Raw genomic sequence first — 20,045 nt, 5'->3', positions numbered from 1 at the left:
AAATCTGCAAACAACACACTGTGCTATCATGGGCTTGCTCACCCAGCAGCATGTTGCTGTGTGTGTTCAGTGGTGCACAGCACCCACCCAGTGCTTCATGCTGCAGCATTTTATCAGTTAGTGACTGATCATGATTCCTTTATCTTTTTTTTTATTATTTTTTTTATTTTTTTCCATTTAGGCAGGAAGATCCACCAAGACCTTTTTTGCTGCACTCATGCTTGAGGAGCTCTGATGAAGAAGTAAGATTTCTGCAAAAATGTTCTCAAGTCCTGGTGTATTGTCTCCTACCCTCAAAGGATGTCCAATCTGTCAGCTTGCGCATAGTCCTTGCAGAAATACTTGCAACAAAAGGTAGATCTAAGATCGGAGATGATTAACCATTTGCACCTATACAATATTAGCAGTTACAAACTTCATTATATATATATCTTTATGCTCTACTTTTATGTTCTGAAATTAAATTACTTTGATAACCAGTAAGACACTTTAAATTCTCAAAATCAAGCATGTACTTACTTAACTCTCCTGACTTGATGCCAGGCTGTTTAGCACATTTTAGGATAAAACACAATTTGTCTTTTCCCATTTTCTATTTTTTTCATAGAGGAACACTTTTGCAGTTTTCCTTGGCATTATTTTTAGTGCTTATATGAATAATTCTGCCCTTTTCTATTCAGATACATAGAATCCATAGACTTTAGGATGTGTTTATAACTGAATCATGGTATTAGGTTTAGTTCATTATTTTAGACTTTGATTTATCTAGTGTGGTTTTTTTAATTGAGGGATTTCTGTTTTGCTCTTTATTTTATCAGATACACTTTATTGTGATTATAAATACACTATTCATGTTTTATGTCACTGAAGTCAAATTCAGAAATTTCAAAGTCTCAAGTATATTGTGTGATTCTGTTTACTTTGAAATTTTCATTTATAGTGGCTATAATGTCATAGCCTTCAAAGCACACAGCAGAAAGAACAAAAGCACTTGGAATTTTCTAAATAGAGCTCAGCTTTGTCAATGTGCATCAGTTTGCTCAATAGAACAAACAATTTTATCGGGAAGGTACATGGAATCTCAATTACACTATGTGTTCCAGAAGACCAGTTTTGTATTTTTGGATTTTTATCAGCTTGCATAAAAATTTTTGCCTTTTATCTACAATTTTCTTTTGAAAGACAGCAGTTATTCTTCAGCATAAGGATTTTGTTTTAAAATATTTTTCTTCTTCAGTACTGAAACCAGTGGTGGAATTGCTGAGTGATCCAGATTATATTAACCGAATGCTACTCAGCCAGCTGGAGTACAGAGAACAGATGAATGAACATCAGAAGAAAGACTACACATATGCTCCTTCTTATGAGGAGTTCATCAAGCTCATCAACAGCAGCTCCGATGTTGAGTTCCTGAAACAACTGAGGTATTTAATGTTTCACTGTAGCTCATTCAAAACTAAACATGCTTCTTTTCCAGCCAATTACTGAGTTTTGAATGAATTGTGATTTTTCTTTTTAATTTTAGATTTCTTTTTGTTTGGTGAAGCAGAGAGTAAGGATGATAAGCCACAACATTTGTTAGATCTCTCATATAGTCAGCGTTTTAGCTCAGTGGCAGAAAATGCATAAAAATGCTGCTTAGTAGTATACTGGAGATGGCTGTACTTTTGAAAGGTATAAATGCTTGAAAAGTAGGAAAGGGACACTGGACTCTTCTTTACAGCTTGCTTCTGCAGAGTTAGATGAAACAATATGTTGAATTTCCACTAGCATGTGTGGTTATCTCCTCATTATCTTTATGAATTATGACTGACTGCAGTGGTCTGGTGGCTGTGAACTGTTGTGACCCTAGGGACACTGAGCATTCAGAACAACTTGCTATGATTCTATAACATGGAAAGAAGGGTTTGAGTTCCAGCACATTTTGCCACTGGATAAGATGTATTCTTGGACTATTGCAGGGAGGTGTTTGCCACTTGCGTCCTTCTCAAACATGTTAATGAACTCTGAAGAATTCCTTAAAGATCCAAAAAACCACCACTGAGCTCCTACATATCATGAGTTTGTTTGATCTTCCTGTTTTCTAATGCAAATAGCACCTGGTAACTTTCATACGCATTCCAACCCCCATCTCATCTCTTTCTACTTATATCTTTAGTCTTAACATGAGATATTACTTGTACGTCAAACCTGCTTGCCCAAGAACCAGTGTTTTATGCTTGCCTTATCTTTATAGCTGAGCTGATTTCTGAGATATATGAAAGGATAAGGAACAAATGACTGGGAAGCAGGGAATGGAGATACTACTGTTTTAGAACCTCTCTAGATGTCCTTGAGTTGGTTTTGTTGAGCAGAGCAAAGCTTTGGAGGGCTGCTGAAGCCATTTCCAGAGTGTTTGTCCTAATCTCTTACCACCAGCCAGAACTGGCATTTCTTCCCAACTCCCTTCTGTTGCTGCTGCAGGTCAGCTTTGTCTTCTTAAATGGCTGCAGCAACAGCTGAAATACATGGGCATATCAGCATTGTTTGGTGCATTCTGTGTCATCTGTTGTGACTCTGGACTTCCATTAGAGTTGGCTTGATCAGGCCAAGAAATGGCTAACCAAGATGAAGCATGTGGACTGCATAAAAACATTGTACTTTCTCTTGTTCTTGTCTTTGATTCTGAAACCACTTGCATTTCTGAGATAGGAAAATACATTTAGGTGATGGTGAAATGATTCTGTTGCTTGGCTACTTATTGTTCATCTGCTGTAAAATTTGCTCTTTACTCTGGGACAGTGTGTCTTTCCTGAGAGCAGAAATTAGTCTCTATTAGACTCTTCCTAAAACCTAATTGACATATTTATTAGCATAATCACACTAATGGATCTGCTTGCTTCAAAAGAAACCCAACTCTTCTGTTGTTGTTGTTCAAGCACATTAATGCTCAATGTGTTCTCTTTTTAGCTGATAGGTCACTTGAAATTGTGTTCTGCAATACCAGAGAGCAGGTTTGCTTTATGAAATAGTGTGGTTTTGGCTGCACTTACATTTTAACTTCCTAGCCTATGGAGTCCAACTATCCTCATTTTTGAAACGTGTTCCTCTACACTCTACAAAATGTTGATCAGTCTGAGCCTGATCAGTATTTTAATAGACAATGTCTGAGAAAATATATCGTCTTTTTGAAGAGAAATAGTATTTGATTTTGGAGGCATTGTTCTTCCCTCCTCGTTTTGTATAAAGCCAGTCTCTGAGATGGTGGTTAAAGAGCATTTCACTTTGGGAGAAAGTATTCGTGTTCTATTTGGGCTCCAGCACTGTGGGAGCACTCAGAGAGAGATGGGCCAACCTGTAGTCATCTCAAATTTGTGTTGTATATTTAGCAAAGATTTCATGATTAACCAGTGACACTTTAGAGATTTGCATCGAGAAAACCAAACAGTGGTCCCTATATGGTGTACGGATTAAAAAAAAAAAATTAGTTGTAATTCTTCATGAACCACAGGGAAAATCTATCAAGAAGGAGTTAGAGGAAGAAATAAATAAGCTGCTGTGCAATTATCACTGAGAAGCACAGGAAGCGTCTGTTGGAGTGGTGGGAATGGGGAAAATGCTTCCAGTTTTCTTCTTACAACAAATAAATTACTGGCATTGTGTACATAAATAGGTTTCCCAGTTAGATGCTATTCTGGGTAATAATCTGTTCATCAAGAATTCCTTTCCTTGCTTTTATTTGGCAGTAATTTTTCAGTGCTTATTTTAAACCATGCATGGCATTTGTGAACTGTAAGCCTCCTCCTGTTACTGCTCATGCTGTCACCTAACATTTTGGTAAAGAACAGAGATAAGTAGTAGCAATTTTCTGTGTAGATTTAGCTTTGAGGGAAATTTATCCCAAGGCACTACAGCTGCTAGGAAGCCCATTATTTTTGTATGAAACTTTCTTGCCATACTTAACTTTGCAGATTGATTACTATCTATTTAATAAAATAAACATAAAATACCTTGCTCAATTCAAAAGGCCATGAGACACTGATAAACATTTCCTGAGACTCTTGACTGACCACTGTCGAGAAGGCATGGAGTCCTGGGTGCTCCTTGATGTATGCACGTGAGAGAACTCAAGAGAAGTGCCATAAGGCATCTTTCCAGACTGATTTCATTAACAAAGTTTTGCTAGGCTTTCTTGTGATTAAAACCAGGTATTTGTGGTGGGGAAAGCAGGGAAAATCCCTGGCTGGATCAGTGGAAACCCCTGGGTGAAGGGTGTGTGTTGTTCTTAGCCAGAAAATCAGAAAAGAGAGAGAGGCTGTGTAGATCTCCTTGTAAGCAAGTGTAAAGCTCTCTACCATGCAGATAGCTCTCCCTGAAAGGATAATAATGGTACGAGGATTTTCTAAATCTTGTTTCTCTCCTAGCTTGGAAGCATTACTTTAAGAAGAAATATTGTATTGATTTTCTGCATTTCTTTTATGACTTTTATTTTAGAACTTATTTAAATGGTGCAGGAACGACTTTTAATTTTGGAGATACTTTTGAATTTGTAGTTTGTTAGTATCTGTGGTGGGCCTCTAATGTTCGGTCACTTTATTGCTTAGCAGAACTTATCTCTGTTGTTTTTGTTGGAACATCCCTTTCATAAAAATTAATTTGCTGATTTCTGAGGAACTGTTTTGTCCTTCTTTTTTTTTCTGTCATAACTTTGTCTTCTGAAAGCTTGAATTTGTTTGGGGGAAAAAAAAACCAAACGAACCAGTGAAGCTTTCACAGAAGGAATCACTGTGTGGTTATCTATGAATGTCCTTCAAACCCACTCTTCATAATGTTTCATTTCTTTATTGCTTGTCATGAAGGGAGGCAGACTTTTATTCCTGTGTTATCAAGTTTTCACAAAGTGTGTTATCGCTATGTCTTTGAAGAAGAAAAAGTTAAACAGTGAAATTTCACCTTCATTTCCCCTTAGATTGAAGTTAGCATGGGTTAATTGGAAGCCTGCTACAAATAAGGAAGAAAAGATGAATTCTTCCACATCAACTGTGAAAAAAATTTACTTTGTCTGTCAGAAAAAGACTAAAGATAAAAGACACATTGAATTAAAAACATAGTTGAGAGCAAATAGTGATAAGGAAATAAACTGGTGGATAGTTTTTCTTCTGCTTTCAAGAGCACCATTCTATTTATTTTGTTATTTATTATTACAGGAGCAAAAGGTATTCATGGTAAGAATTCATTGTAAGAAAGACCATTATTAATGGCTTATTATTAATATCATCTTTCACTTAAGAAATGAGGGAAGGGCATGAATATGATAAATAGGTAAGAGGTAAAAGTGGGAAGGTAGAAGTAATGTGGATGCGAGGCCATGAATGGTCCAATTTATCAAGTGCAGTCACTTCTTCAAAGTTAAATTAACACATCACATTTAAAAATTTCGTAGATGTTTGGTCATCAACACCACTAGCAGCTAGAATATTTGGAATAGACTTTAAAGGAGAAAGGGTCAAGGGCAGTGTATCTAGGCTAGTGTTTCTGTGGTGCAGTGTTGTACAGCAATCTCATTGAGTATTTACAACCAGAGCCCAGCACTTAGGAGGAACAGACTAAATAGTATCTTTGAGGATGTAACTCAGAGCATCTCCCATACTTGAGATAATACAATGAGGAACAGAAAAAAAAAAGAGATGCTGTGTTATAGTATTGGTATTGAAAACATGTAAAATGATGAATGTGAACAAATGAGGGTAAATTTAGAAGGAAAAAGGTTGCAAGATAAAAGTGGAAACTACCTTCCATGTGCAGTATTTACTTGATTCTCTGTACCTAGTTTGATAAATTTGTAATATTCACAGTTACCGTACAACACCTGTTGTTGCAGTGCATTTACAAGTCATATAACCAAGACATCAGAAGTCCAAGTGAGCTGCCCTGAATAATTTGGGAAGTCTGTCTGAGCAGGGAAATAGCTGTGGGACTTCTTACACACCAGAATGCCACCCTTACTATGGGGTTGTTCTTCCTCTGGACTTGGCAAGAACTATGGTGGTGGATGGAAACAACCAAGATAGAGTAATGGCAAATGGAAATAGGGTTAGAAAAATTAAAGTTTTGCAAACAGATTTTCAGGTTTCAACTTGATAATTGAAGGATTTGGGTAGACTAAAGATTGCTGCAGAAAAAAGATTAATTCTGGAAGTGTAGTTGTGAGTGAGTGTATACTGTGTGTATAAAACTGTATGTCTGTAGAAAGAGCTGGAGACAATCAAAATCCTAAAAGAGTTATAGGAGGCAAGAGAAATGGAGGAAATTGAGTGATGTTGGTGAAATAAAGATTTATGTGGAAGAAGGGAAATATTTTTTAAGGATCAGAGGTTCTTTCTTAAATGGAGAAAAAGTAGTCACAGAAATAGCAGCCTTTCCAGGAGCTTCAGCTTTCATCTAGGAGTTAACTTGATAGTTAGCAAATTTGCTATAATACTTGCTTTCTTACCAGTATTGATAGCTACCAAAGTAAGTGCACTGAGAAGAATTTGAATGTTTGTTATGACCAGGTCTTTGACATTTATGAAAGGTTTAACTGACAGTAATTTTCTTTGCTGAGTGTGTAGTGCCTGTTAGTTGAAAAATCAGTTTTACTTAAAATTCAGTTCGCTAGCTGCATTAATGGTCTACTGTTATGTGTAGTATAGTTTTAGGTAATGAACATGTTTTAATTATTCCTGGAGCATAGTACTTTAATGTTTTACAAGTTTTAGTGAAATTTTTTGCTTCTCCTAAGCTGTATATGCTCCATATATGTATTGAGTCCATTAGCTGGAAGAACCTTACAGACAGCTCTTTACTTTTGAACTGAAATCCCATCCTAATTTCCTACAGAAAGCTGACATTTAATGTTTAGAGTGTGACTTTACACTGTGTTTACTGAATATGAACTATCTGTTCAGTGCCAGCAGTAGAGAGAAGAGGGCAATATTATTGTTAGTTGAATGTTTTCTTTTTGTTTCAAGATAATGTTTTTTCTCTACTCCATGTGCACATTGCTCCTTGGGTTGCAGGTATACTGAGAAATTTCTAGGTGAGAAGGAGCTGGAACTGTTTTGATTTTTATTGATTCTGAAGTGCTGTATGAGAAACACATTGTAAAAAATTAATACCATCTTTTCTTCTTTTCTCCCTCTTCACCCTTATTCCCTACTGTTTTTAAAACTAGGTATCAAATTGTAGTGGAAATAGTTCAGGCAACCACAATCAGCAATATTCCCCAAATGAAGAGGCAGAAAGGTAAGATTCCATTTTGCTGAGTCACATCTGTTGTTTTCATTTTGAAAAGCTGTTTGAACTCCCAACATACATATGCAATCAGTGTGTGTGGGTTTTTTAGACAGATTTTAGGAATGCTATGTCTTTAGTATTTCACATGTTTCTTTTGTCTGAATCTTCCAGAAACTCCCATGGTGTGATTATCCCCCTACCCTAAGCTGATGGATCATGAGAAAGTTCATATCTATGATGCATTTTTTTTTTTTTTTTACAACTTGCTGTAGCTAGGATTTCTGGCATTACAAATTCATATGCTGAGAATCTTGTTTCCTCGTTCTTTTTCATACAATCCATTCTTCAGTTTCAGTCTGTTCTCCTTTCAAAACACAGAAGAAGGAATGGTACAACATAATTCAGTCAGACTTTATTTTGACTCTTCATTTTTTTGTTACAATAAAGAGTGCTCTTAAATCCTTCCACAGTGTTTTGGAAATATCTGCCTTTTTAAAAGCACATGCATCTTATATTTGTACTTACATTTATTATTATACTTTAATGGTTCTCAAAATGTAGCAAAACTATGGTATATCTTCAGGGGATGATACTAATGGCAAAGTTACAGACCAAATTTTTGCTTAGACAAATAGACTTTGTTTACATTCTAAAATAGAGCTGAATGTGCATTCCAGTAGGGTATATTGCTTATGTCAAACTAAGATAAAAGGAAAAGTAGGCGCTGGTTTTAATTCAAGTGTACATTATAGATATTGGTATTAATATTTCTCAGATGAAAGTTAATTTAATGGAAAGTCTGTTTCATAAAGTAATAAAATGAAAACAGGGAAGTTAACTCTGAGTACATTATGAAAAATCAATCTTGCTAAGCCTGTATTTCCATTTGTGTTGCCATTGGTCTTTTTGAGACAAGAATTGATTTGGGGAATATTTTTATACAGTTTAGATTCCTACAATTAATTACTGTCTCACTCTTCTCTATCTCACTTGATTTCATCTATTTAACTATCCAGTGTTCTAAACACTGAACAGAAGATGTTTTTTCTGAAGCTACAGGTGCCTGGTACTGCAGAATAGATACAAAAAGATTATAGATCTGGTTTCACTTATTCTGTGGTGAAGTTGGTTCTGCATTTTTATGGGTTCTTGACTCCTATCCATATTTAAAAAAAAAATCCAACAGAAATTGCACTAGCCGGTCCGTTGAACTTTTGTGTTATGGTATGGACTTTTATTATTAGTTCAACCCTATGGCAACCTTGTATGTCATTTAAGGGTTGATAACCACTGCTGGCTATGTTAGCCAGTGGGACTATTGTGGCTAAACCTTTGATTTATTAAATAGCCAATAGTTATTCACATTGTGTCTCAAGAAAAAGGTGACATTTTTTTCCTTGACACATGTGGAACAGTATGTCCAACAGAGGCATGCAATACAATCTTTTTATAGTTCACACAAATTTAGGGCAGATTTCTAAGCCATTTCAGTTATTCCACTAAGGTTTTCATCTATTAAAAATGTTCAGGCTTTATCTATGTACAATAAACTTCAAGAGGGGTATCGAAACTGTAGGGGGTTAAAATCTAGTTCTGAAGGCTGTTCTGTGTCTTGTTTTTCCTGAAGTAGATAGAGACATTTTGCATAATATGCTAATGAATCTAACATGTTCCTGAATATTAAGAAGTAAAGATTAAAGAAAAGAGCTGTGCTACCTTCCTTAAAACAAACCAAAGCCAACAAAAAAACCCTAGCACAGGTCACTGCTAACACAAAGATTGTTGAAATCTTTGGAGAACAGACAGTATTTAAATGTTACCTTTCGATATTTCTCTTTCTGAATGCTAGAGCATAATGCTACCCCTGGATTTAATGGTGAATAACTAAATGTAAGCTTTATGCAAAATGGAAGTGTGTTTCTACAGTCTTATTCTATCTTTCTCTTTTTAATCTGTTCCCCCAGTACCTAGTGCATGTCTGCAATGATGTGTGAGCATTGGTGTTGGGCGTATATAAATCTCTCCTTTCCTACTAGTAACTGAGCTCTTGCTTTTAGTGTCATAGGCATCTCTTAGCTTTGATTCCAGCTGGTGAGAGAGAGTCTTACTGGTAGCTGTTTCCTTTTTCCTGTGGCAAAGTAATGTCCTGAAAATGTAACTGCTTCATTAGTGTCTGCATGTTCAGCTACAGCCAGCTGAACTTTGGCTGGCCAGCATTCTGTTGAGCCTGATGTCCACTCTCAAACTGTAAGAGTAGAGCAAGCATAGAATAATATGTACATGGATATAGAATCATAAAATGGTTTGAATTGGAAGGGACCTTTAAGGGTCATTTACTCAAAACCCCTGTCAATGAGCAGAAACCTCTTCAACTAGATCAGGCTGCTCAGAACCCTGAGTTTGAATGTTTCCAGGGATGGGGCATCTACCACCTCTCTGGGCAACCTGTTCCAGTGTTTCACCACCTTCATTGTAAAAGACTTATTCCTTTTATCTTAAGTAAGTTGACCCCCTTTTGATTTAAAACCATTGCCCCTTGTCGTATAGCAAGACGCCCTGCTAGAAAGTCTGTCCCCATCTTTCTTACAGACCTCTTTTAAGTACTGAAAGGCTGCAATCAGCTCTCCCCAGAGCCTTCTCTTCTCCAGGCTAAACGACCTCAGTTCTCTCAACCTTTCCTCTTGGGAGAGATGTTCTATCCCTCTTATCATCTTCATGGTTCTCCTTTGGATCTCCAACAGGCCCATGTCTTTCCTGTGCTGGAGTCTCCAAAGCTGAATACAGGTGGGGTCCCACATGAGAGCCTCTATCAGTTTGAGCCATGGGAGCTTTCTGAGGCAGTGTTTTCAATAGAAAAAGGTACAGTAAAAAACCTGAGGAGTAGTTAGTGCAACTTAAGTGGCTGTTACTCTGCAGCATTAAGTGCTTAGCTACTGTTTATACTATTTATGCTTTGCTTAACCAAGGAAGCTTTGTGCAACTGCATGACTAGCAATAAATATGCCTGAGCAGGATTGTGTACCCTTGCTACTGGTTGAGGAGACATAATTAAGTCTCTAAAACTGACCAAAAATATTTCTTTTATAAAAGTATTAGGTGTCTGTTATTAAAGGATGAGTAGACTGAGGACCAGGTTTCAGACTGATGACTTCTCATAGGAACTGCATAGTTATCTGACCTCTTTACTATTTTTATCTGGTGATACCAAAGTATGTGTTTAATGTTGGTGCCCAGCAGTGTTGGAAACTTGTTGGAAGGCTTGTTCCTCAGTAAGGACAGTGTTCTTTGCACTTGATTTAACTAGTGCTGGTGCCACCTATTGGCAAAATAATTAGCTGTTAGGGCCCTCTAATAAAATCAGAAAGTACTTTAAAGTACTTCTAAACATCATTGTATTAAACCCTTCGTAGTTAAAAAATGGCATGTTATAGGTTTTTTGGTGCAGTGCAGGCCACTGTAAATGGAAGCTTGCATGCTGACACTGCACTGCTTTCTTCATTTACACTGGTACAAAAGCACAGAATCTGGTGTATCTGTGTTTTTGCCTTACTTCTCCAACTGTGTCTTCCTATGTATATTTTTCCAAAATGAACACAATCACTAAAGCAGTGACTGTAGGAGAAGGCTAGAAGGCTTGGTTTTGGTGGTAGCTCTGGGTTTTTTTGTTTTGTTTTTTTTTGTTTTGTTTTTTGTTTTGGTTTTTGTTTCGTTTTTTGTTTTGTTTTTTTTGTTTTGTTTTTTGTTTTGGTTTTTGGTTTGGTTTTTGGTTTGTTTTTGTTTGGTTTTTGTTTGGTTTTTGTTTGGTTTTTGTTTGGTTTTTGTTTGGTTTTTGTTTGGTTTTTGTTTGGTTTTTGTTTGGTTTTTGTTTGGTTTTTGTTTGGTTTTGTTTGGTTTTTGTTTGGTTTTTGTTTGGTTTTTGTTTGGTTTTTGTTTGGTTTTTGTTTGGTTTTTGGGTTTTTTGTTTTGTTCTGGTTTTGTTTTGGTTTGGTTTTGTTTTGGTTTTGTTTTTTATTTTGTTTTTGTGGTTTTGTTTTGTGGTTTTGTTTTGTGTTTTGTGTTTTTGTTTTTGTTTTGTTTTTGTTTTGTTTTTGTTTTGTTTTTGTTTTGTTTTTGTTTTGTTTTTGTTTTGTTTTTGTTTTGTTTTTGTTTTGTTTTTGTTTTGTTTTTGTTTTGTTTTTGTTTTGTTTTTGTTTTTGTTTTTGTTTCGTTTTTGTTTTTGTTTCGGTTTTTGTTTTTGTTTCGGTTTTTGGTTTTGATTTTGTTTTTGTTTTTGTTTTGGTTTTGGTTTGGTTTTGGTTTGGTTTTTTGGTTTTGTTTTATTTTTTGTTTTTGTTCTGGTTTTGTTTTTGTTTTTTGTTGTGTTTGTTTTGTGTTTGTTTTGTGTTTGTTTTGTGTTTGTTTTGTGTTTGTTTTGTGTTTGTTTTGTGTTTGTTTTGTGTTTGTTTTGTGTTTGTTTTGTGTTTGTTTTGTGTTTGTTTTGTGTTTGTTTTGTGTTTGTTTTGTGTTTGTTTTGGTTTTTGTTGTGTTGTTTTTGGTTGTTTTTGGTTGTTTTTGGTTGTTTTTGGTTGTTTTTGGTTGTTTTTGGTTGTTTTTGGTTGTTTTTGGTTGTTTTTGGGTTTGGTTTGGTTTGGTTTTGGTTTTGGTTTTTGTTGTTTTGTTTTTTGTTTGTTTTTGGTTTTGTTTTGTTTTTGTTTTGTTTGTTTTTGTTTTGGTTTGGTTTTGGTTTTTGGTTTGGTTTTGGTTTTGTTTTGGTTTGGTTTTGTTTTGGTTTTTTGGGGTTTTTTTTGTTTTTATTTTTTTTTAATTTTTCTTCCTATTGATATTTTCAGACAGTACCCTTCTATACAGTCACATGTGCTATGGAAGAATCACATCTTTCTACATCTTTAACTATAAAACTCTCTCCTCTTCTTATGTTATGATAAGGATTCCTTCAAAGTACTGAAGCTAGATTTTAGGTATTTCAGTTTTGGTTTGTTTGGTTTTGGTTTTTATTTTGTTTTGTTTTGGGGTTTTTTGTGGGTTTTTTTGGTGGTTGGTTTGTTTGTTTTTTGTTTATTTATTTGTTTTTCTACAAAATTTATCTGCTAAAGATTTTGAAGGGCTAGAAATGCTTATCTGAAAATGTTAACTGCATTTTGATCTATTAAAGTGGTTTGTAAGAAGACAAATACATGGATTGGGCATTGTACTATGAATGACAGAGGATGTGAGTTTCTAGAAGCAAGAGTAAATTTTAATTTTTGTGAAGAAAATGTTTCAAACATACCAATCATGAAATAGCAACAAAAGTAAATTACTACAACAACTTGATATTTGCTGTAATATGAATAAGAAGCTGTTTAAATACACTAGTTCTAATTTTAAAACATTTTTGTTTCTTCTCATACTGATATCGTGTTACAGGATCCTACAAGAATTTTAGTAAGGATTTCTTATTACTAGTTGCTATTAAAACAAAGCCAAAACCCCATGAAGTCACATACCTTGTCTTAGGACAGCACAGAGCACAGCTCTCAACAGATTTTCTTTTTTTTTTCAAGGCATTTTTGTAAAGGGATTTGTTTGATTTGACGCTTAATTTTTTGTGCCCTCTGCCTTACATGTGACTTCACAGCATGACTGGAAAACACCCTTGGATGACTGAATGGGACTGTTTTTCAGACACCACAGTGTAATCAACCCCAGGGCATCCCTGTCGAGAAAACTGCTCCTTTTCAAGCAGGGATTGTGAGACAGATCAAATAAGCAGCCATTTCTCTATAGAGAGATCTGCTGCGTTGCAGTAGATTTCTCCTGATAAGCCTTCCCACTGTGTGTCTGGATATTTGCTTTTATAAACAAAGCTGACAAGTAGCACAGAACCAGAACTGCCTGGTTAGGCCTCTCAGGTACTGTGGTTCTGAAAGAGGCTTGAATGTTCAGCTGTAAAAAGAGACTTTTTTTTAGAAACTGGGGCTCCAGGCTAACTTGGGTGTGTGGGTTGTGATGTGTGGGTTTTGTCAAGATGATAATTTAGAGTGAAATGAAACGGATACTTGTGTGTTCCAGTGGATTACAGATGCCATCTAACTTAACTGTGTCAAGACTATTATGATTCCTCCCCCCAGCTGCATCCACCACACACGGTTAAACATACATATGCAATTAGTTTTGTATAGCTTTCTGGCAAGGCTTAAAGAGCTCATGCTCAAGCAGTTAGTGTGGAGGGAATCCATGTGGATGAAGGTAAAGGTTACAGATTCTAATTGTGGTAGATTTGTTTGTTTTGATTTGTGACCTTCAAATCAATTTTATAGAGGAAATTTTTCTTTCGGCTCCTGAGATTCTTTGTGTGTGCTACTGAGGGTAATGCATCTTGTCCACGGTTGGTTTGGAGAGGTGCTCATCAATGGAAGAGGGAGGGAATGCTGATACATGTGACCAAAGGGGATGCAAGGATTTACAGACAGAGGCTATATGTGGTGGATGTTGTTTTACTGTATAGTACATACTGACTCCCATGCTCAGAATTACATTACTGCCACCTCAAAATCTCAAAAGCAGATTAGGGTTTGAAGAAAACTAGTGATCCACCTAACCTTCCTCAGTTGAGCTAAAAATGCTCCTCCAGATTTCTGTTAGATTATATTTCATGATGTGGAAGAGGGAAGTAATGTACAGTGTTCGTGCACGCTTCCGCGCTGTCTTTCCTGCACTGTAACATGTTGGCCACATTCCATGATGGGCTGCTCCTCATCAGGCTCTTGTTTATTTGTGAGAGATGTCGCTGCCTGGCTTTACAATGACTGTAAAGCCCTGTTTATCCATGGATCAGGAACAGGCTGGCAGCATGATATTCATCCCTGCCCTGAGCGTTTCTTAGGTGGAGTGGCTCCTTATGGATATGAAGAGCTGAGGTAAATGTTTTTGAAGGGTCTTTGTTAATACAGTAATTAATCATCGGAAGCAGGTGGGATGTAGGGATCATTAATCTCTCCTGGATGCCTGCTGCAATCACAGGATGATAAGACTTCAGGTAAAGTAGACATGCTTACATTGAGAACCCTCCAAGAATGCCTTGTTTTCACCAGGAAGGGTACTTATTGTTTTAAGAAGGCTGAATGATCATTGCATAGTTCTGTTTGTGGGTTTTTGAAAGTGTGGGATTTCAAGTATGCATTTTGAGCCCAAAGTATTTAAGCTATTGAAAGAATTGAGAACTTCTAAAAATCATCTTCGTGTCAAGTGCAGGAGGGAAATGTTGGGGTTTAATCTTCACTTTAAACTACTGTTGATGTATTTGTAATAGCTGTAAATGTTTTTAATTGAGGGAGAGCATTCTTTTGTCCTAAGATCTTTTCCTTTTCTTTTCTCTCATTAATATTGGTACCTCTGGTCAGGGAACTGAAACACTAAATTAAATGCTCTGTTGACTTCCCTGTGGAGATAACATACCAGGAAAACAGATGGCTTTTTTTTTTTTTTCATAGTAAAGTAATTTTATCATTTGCTTCAGTGAGTATTATCTCTGTAGTTCATTATTATATGGCAGCTCGTGTGCAAATGATGCTTATCCATTAAAACACTAACAGTATTTGAATTGGGAAGGATCCTTACCAAGATAGATAGATACACGCAGCAAATAAAGTGAGCTTGAAAGTATGGGAAAAGATAATGGGAGAATATCTGGACTTATATTACATGTAGAGCTTCAGGGAGCTCCATGTACCTTGAGTTGTCCTTAAGTATGCAAATGACAAAACTTACAGTTGCATGTGGTGGTTACATGTGGCTTTGAGGGGGAAAAAAAAAGAATGGAAACAGTCCTAAAAGGAGAAGGTACTCTAATGTATTAGAAATGTGTTTAAAATATATATTTTAACTAATTTCTGAGAGACTTCCTTTTTGCTGTGTATGCATTCACAAACCCATGTGGTTGTTTCTTAACAGCAACTGTTTTGAGAATTGAATGCTGCTTTCATATAAATGATTTTACTAGCATTTGATATTTTGAAAACATAGTAGAATAGATCTTTACTGTTTATCCCTGAGCAATCAATTAATCCAGAGCCAAGTACAAGTCATGTACTTTGCTGCCGAGCAATAGTTGCAGCCCAAAAAAACAGGAGTGTTTTCATTGAACAAGAGGAAAATAAAATCAGTCTATAAATGGGAATCAGTTGTATCCTGATTTCAACACAATAGGGTTTTATATCTGCTTTATCTGCTGCTTCTTTTTTTAGACCCTGGTAATTAGCTGAAGAGGCTGGAATGTAGAATACACAAATATTACACCGGTTATTACTAAGTCTAATTCAGTTATCATCTTCATGTTACTTCACTTTCTAACAGTACTGTGCAGTCTTAACATTGTGACATCATAAGATTTTTTCTTAGTCATTTGAGTGAACTTTGATCAGTGTTATCTGGAGGAGGTCCGGCTCAAGAAATTTGGATTTGCAAATAAGATGTGTGGGAATGTGTCATGCTGGGCTAGAGGGAATAGAGCTCAGTCCCTCATGAGTTTAGGCAGTCAGTGCTATGTTCAGTAAGGTACATAAGCCATCATCTCCCTGTGTTATCATATGCCATGGCTATAGGGAATTCCTAATACCATGTACATTCTGTAGTAGAGGTCTTGTGCCTGTGTTTTCCAACAAGTTATAGAAAGAGAGCTGGAGAGGTCAGGTTTCTCTGTGTGCTGGAATAAGGACTTTTTCTGAACAATTTTGTATAAACCCTTGAGTTATCATTGGAGAATGTTTCAAAATCATCATTCTGTTTCAAATACAAACTTACCAGTATCTGTGCTCATGTGCATAGTTGATTCCTGAAAGACAGATGCTTTGATCAGACAGGCCACAGAGGCAATGGTACAGTGATGTTTTCATGTTGTAAAATACTGTCTCTGATTTGCTTTATTCTTAGATTCAAAGGGAAAAGAAACTGCAGCAATGAAAGCTGACCTACTAAGGGCTCGCAATGTGAAGAGGTATATTAATCAGCTGACGGTGGCAAAGAAGCAATGTGAGAAGAGAATAAGGCTCCTGGGAGGGCCTGCTTATGATCAGCAGGAAGATGGCATTTCTGATGAAGGTGACGGCCCTCAGAGTCAGAAGGTATAAATCGCATTGTCTGAAGGTTATTCTAAATGCGTTAGCTCTGGCTCATATTACCTCACTGTCTTTAATCCCACCCTTCCCCCAGGAGTCAAGCACAAGTTAATTGCTGCATAGTTTATTTATCTTGGGAAAAGATTACTGAAGTACCCAAAAAGACTTACTGATCTCTCAGCTTGGAATGTAGCTAAATGTGAAACTTCATAAAGGACTGAGTGGATTGTAAGCATCTGTGATTTTTCAGATATACTGCATACAGAGAGTTAATAAGGACATGGTAACAGCCTTCCTGAAAGTAGCAACTTGCTTTCAAGTAAAAGTTTGCCAACATATGTGCAGTATTTCTTTGGCCCTCATTGTATTCACTTTAGGAAATACCTGTGGTTTTTGGAAATACTAAATTATTCAAAAGCTAACAATTACAGAAGGCAATTGACAAAATTCAGGGTAGTTGTTGCAGAAAAACTCTGGTAAAGCTGCTGACTAAATGCTGGTTTTCAATATCACTATAGTCTGGAATTAGAAAAAAAACACTGTTGTACTAGTCAGCATCTGCAAAAATAAAATCACGACTACTTAGTCTTGCAAAACTTTAATAATTTTAGTGTCGACTTTGTGTAATCTTCTCTGTCCCCTTTGGCCAAAGCACAGGCTGGCGTATTCAAATATGAAAGAAGATTTTATGTTTTTCATTTAGGTAGACGATAACTTCTCTCTTCGTGCTGGGATCTTTAGCTTTTGTTATGTCCTTATAATAATTGTAACATGTAGTGTTACATGTTAATAGTAGCATATAAGAAAAAGTAGTATGATGAAGAAATAGTTCTTACTATTTATATTTTGTTTTTCTTGAGCAAGATTCTGAAACAGAACAATTCCCTACTCCTCACTTGTTCTTAAAGCATGATTTCAGATGGTCTATCTTAGATTGTGCCAAGGCAGTCCTGATCTCTTTCCTGAAGTTGGGCCTAGCTAGAGGTGCCAAGGAGAAAAGGAAAGAGGGAAGCATGTGGCAGCTCTGCATGAGCCACTGATGCCACTTTTGGTACCTGCTGAGATGTTACGAACTTTGTTCAGGAATGGAGTCCAGTAGTGAAGCTGCACTGGATAGGGGTAGGGATTGACCAGAAGTATAATAAAATATATTATTATAATTAAAATCAAAGGAATTAATGAAGTTCGTGTTGCATGTTTTATAAACCAATAGTTTTTTAGTGGCACTTGCTGACCTGGGATTATATCTTGCCAATACACCAATGAGCAGCTCCATACTGAGTTAATGGTACTATTAATAGAAATAAAGACTCCTTGCACAGGCATTTGTTGTAGTGATGGTGGAAACAACAGGATCTGAGGCAGCTCTGCTTCTAAGCTTTTGATGTGTTTCTGTGATGAAACCCTAGAACCCCCTCCATAGCCATGTCAGTTTAGAAAATAGGAAAACTGCTTCTCTCTTCTGTTGTCCCCAACTCTCAGTTGCCATGAAAGAAGCTGAGGGAGGTTGAATGAAGGCCAGATGAGAGAGAGGCTATGCTGTCCCCTTCTGAGCACAGAAAAATGCCCAAGGCTTAGCTGAGGAAGCAGTCTCTCTTCACTGTTGCTTCTTCCCATCCTCTTTTAGCACTGAGGCAGCTGCAGTCTGGATTCTCATTTCAAGGCAGCCAGTGTTATTTTGGATGTTGGCCCCTCCTATATTCGCAGTATTGAGTGAACATTCAAGCTTTTTTCTAGGCAAAAGGGAAAGGCATTGTTTGGGATTTAGTAGATAAGATAATGTTGGTATGTTGCTGCTGGTGGCCCATAAATTTCTCCTTAGAGTTTGTTTGTGTCATCTTTTCTGTTAAGGTTGAATCTAACTTGTAGAATAACTAGTCTGTGCAGAAGAAACTGTAAGTTTGCTTTCTTTTCTTCAACTTGCATGAAAAAGGTCAGAAATGGCCATTTACTGGTGGTGTTTTGAATTAATATTTTATGTAAGTGTGGTACAGAAGCTTGAATACGTTATAAACTCTGTGGAATTTTTGATACTAGTTGAACAAAGAACTGACTAGTGAACTAAAGTTGTATTTTGATTTCAGCTATGCGTCCTACAATGTTCTCCTCTTACAGATATAAGAAACAGAATTTATGTGCTTTGAAATACATTTTTTTTTTCTTTCACAGCAGAAGATAATTATAAAACAGTGTCAGTTTCTGGTTTGATTATGCAGTGTTGTGATTTTTATTCATTTGACTTAGTACACATTTCACTCACCTCATTTTCCTGAATCCAGGTTCTCTAGGGAAATCCTGAATATGTGAATTATAATCAAATGCTTATAAGCAAAGAAACAAACAGATAAACCACAGCTACTCTCAGAATCTGAATTCTGTCATTAGCTCTGATACTGATTTGTACTCTGCCCATGATGTTAGATTTGTTTTCAGAGAAAATGCAGTTCGAATTAGTGTAGTATATGAAGCATCTCTTCTTAATGGTCGGTGCAGTTTCAGTCCATTTTCTTAGAAACTGTGCCTGCACAGTACTTCAGTAATTGAGTTCTTGTTGTCTGTGTTCATTCAGCGATTCCCCCCCACACACCGTGTTCAGTACAACAGCCACACCACCTTGAAATTTGACATATGGAGTCACAGCATCTTTTTAGTGGAGCCGTTTTGTGAATCATGAATTGTAGGAGGAGATCTGGGGATCTGATGCTTAACTACTTGTGAAATAGCAAGGAAACCATCTGAGTGTATTTTGAGGTGGAACCAGTTCGTGTCAATAATCCAGTGATGAGGACTAAGATGAAACTCCTGCAGAACTTGCTTCCGTTCGTCTGTGGATAGGTGTTGATTTAACTGATGACTTACCAGATTTTCTCTGTGATTTCCGAGCTTCAGGTTGCAAGATCATGTTATGTCAGGATATATCATGTTACAGAATTTGGGAATATTAAGAAAACAAGCTTCAATTGTTGTTCCCCTATTGCCTGAAGATGGGGTTTCTTATGACAGAAGTATGTTCCTGAACATGTGAGTCTCAAGGCAGGGATTTTTACATTAGTGTATGTGCAGTAAAATAGCTAGGTAGCTTATGTAGTTAGTATGTACTTGCTGATATGTAACTAATTATTCCATTTAGTTCAGCTACTGCTTTATGTGACAGTCTCCTGACGACTTACCTCTTTTTAAAACATAACAAGATGAACATAGGCTGTAATTTTAGTCAGTATACAGACAAAGCATTAGTTAATGCAACTTGGAAAGACAGACGTATTTTTCCAGAATTATTCTTTACATTCCACTTGTTCTTGTCTTCTACCAAAAACCAAAAAATCCAAAGCAGCAACCAGAAGTCCTGCAGTCTGTCTGTGTGCCATCATCCCATCAGAAAATCTCCCCTAGTGACCCAAATTCTGTTCATCCCAACCATCTGCAGTGCTGTTATCGGATGTTTATTCATTATAGGCCAATGTGGTTGTAGTGAATTGGAAGCTGGTGTGTTGCAAAGAAATATAGCACAGTGCATCTATTCCATGTGGGGTGGCCATGCAGACCCTTCCAAATTAGCTAGTTGTTCTATGTTCCTCTACAGAGAGAGGTTATATCTATCTTCAGGGGCCTGCCAGAACCAAGTCTCTGCTTTGTAGGGCCAGGAACAAGGCTCTTCTGTGTGCGTATGATAGGGATGCTGGTTAAAGCAGCCTG

At 36.6% G+C, this 20,045-nt stretch overlaps 1 protein-coding gene across 2 annotated transcripts in view; it reads left to right on the top strand.

Annotated features, from left to right (window-relative positions):
- The window catches only part of SNX25 (sorting nexin 25), a 75,594-nt gene that overhangs the window by 29,283 nt on the left and 26,266 nt on the right, over positions 1 to 20,045 (top strand). For both annotated transcript variants that reach the window (XM_051789527.1, XM_051789528.1), the window contains exons 4-7: positions 182 to 354; positions 1,238 to 1,424; positions 7,193 to 7,263; positions 16,165 to 16,355. In XM_051789527.1, the coding sequence (XP_051645487.1) occupies positions 182 to 354; positions 1,238 to 1,424; positions 7,193 to 7,263; positions 16,165 to 16,355 (622 nt within the window). The remainder of the gene's footprint in view (positions 1 to 181; positions 355 to 1,237; positions 1,425 to 7,192; positions 7,264 to 16,164; positions 16,356 to 20,045) is intronic.

This window comes from Manacus candei, unplaced genomic scaffold (assembly GCF_025592945.1).
Source record: "Manacus candei isolate 608988 ecotype Guabito, Panama unplaced genomic scaffold, ASM2559294v1 h1tg000028l, whole genome shotgun sequence".
Lineage (NCBI taxonomy): Eukaryota > Metazoa > Chordata > Aves > Passeriformes > Pipridae > Manacus > Manacus candei.
The sequence above is the reverse complement of the archived record's forward strand: the minus strand, read 5'-3'. Positions and strand labels throughout refer to the sequence as shown.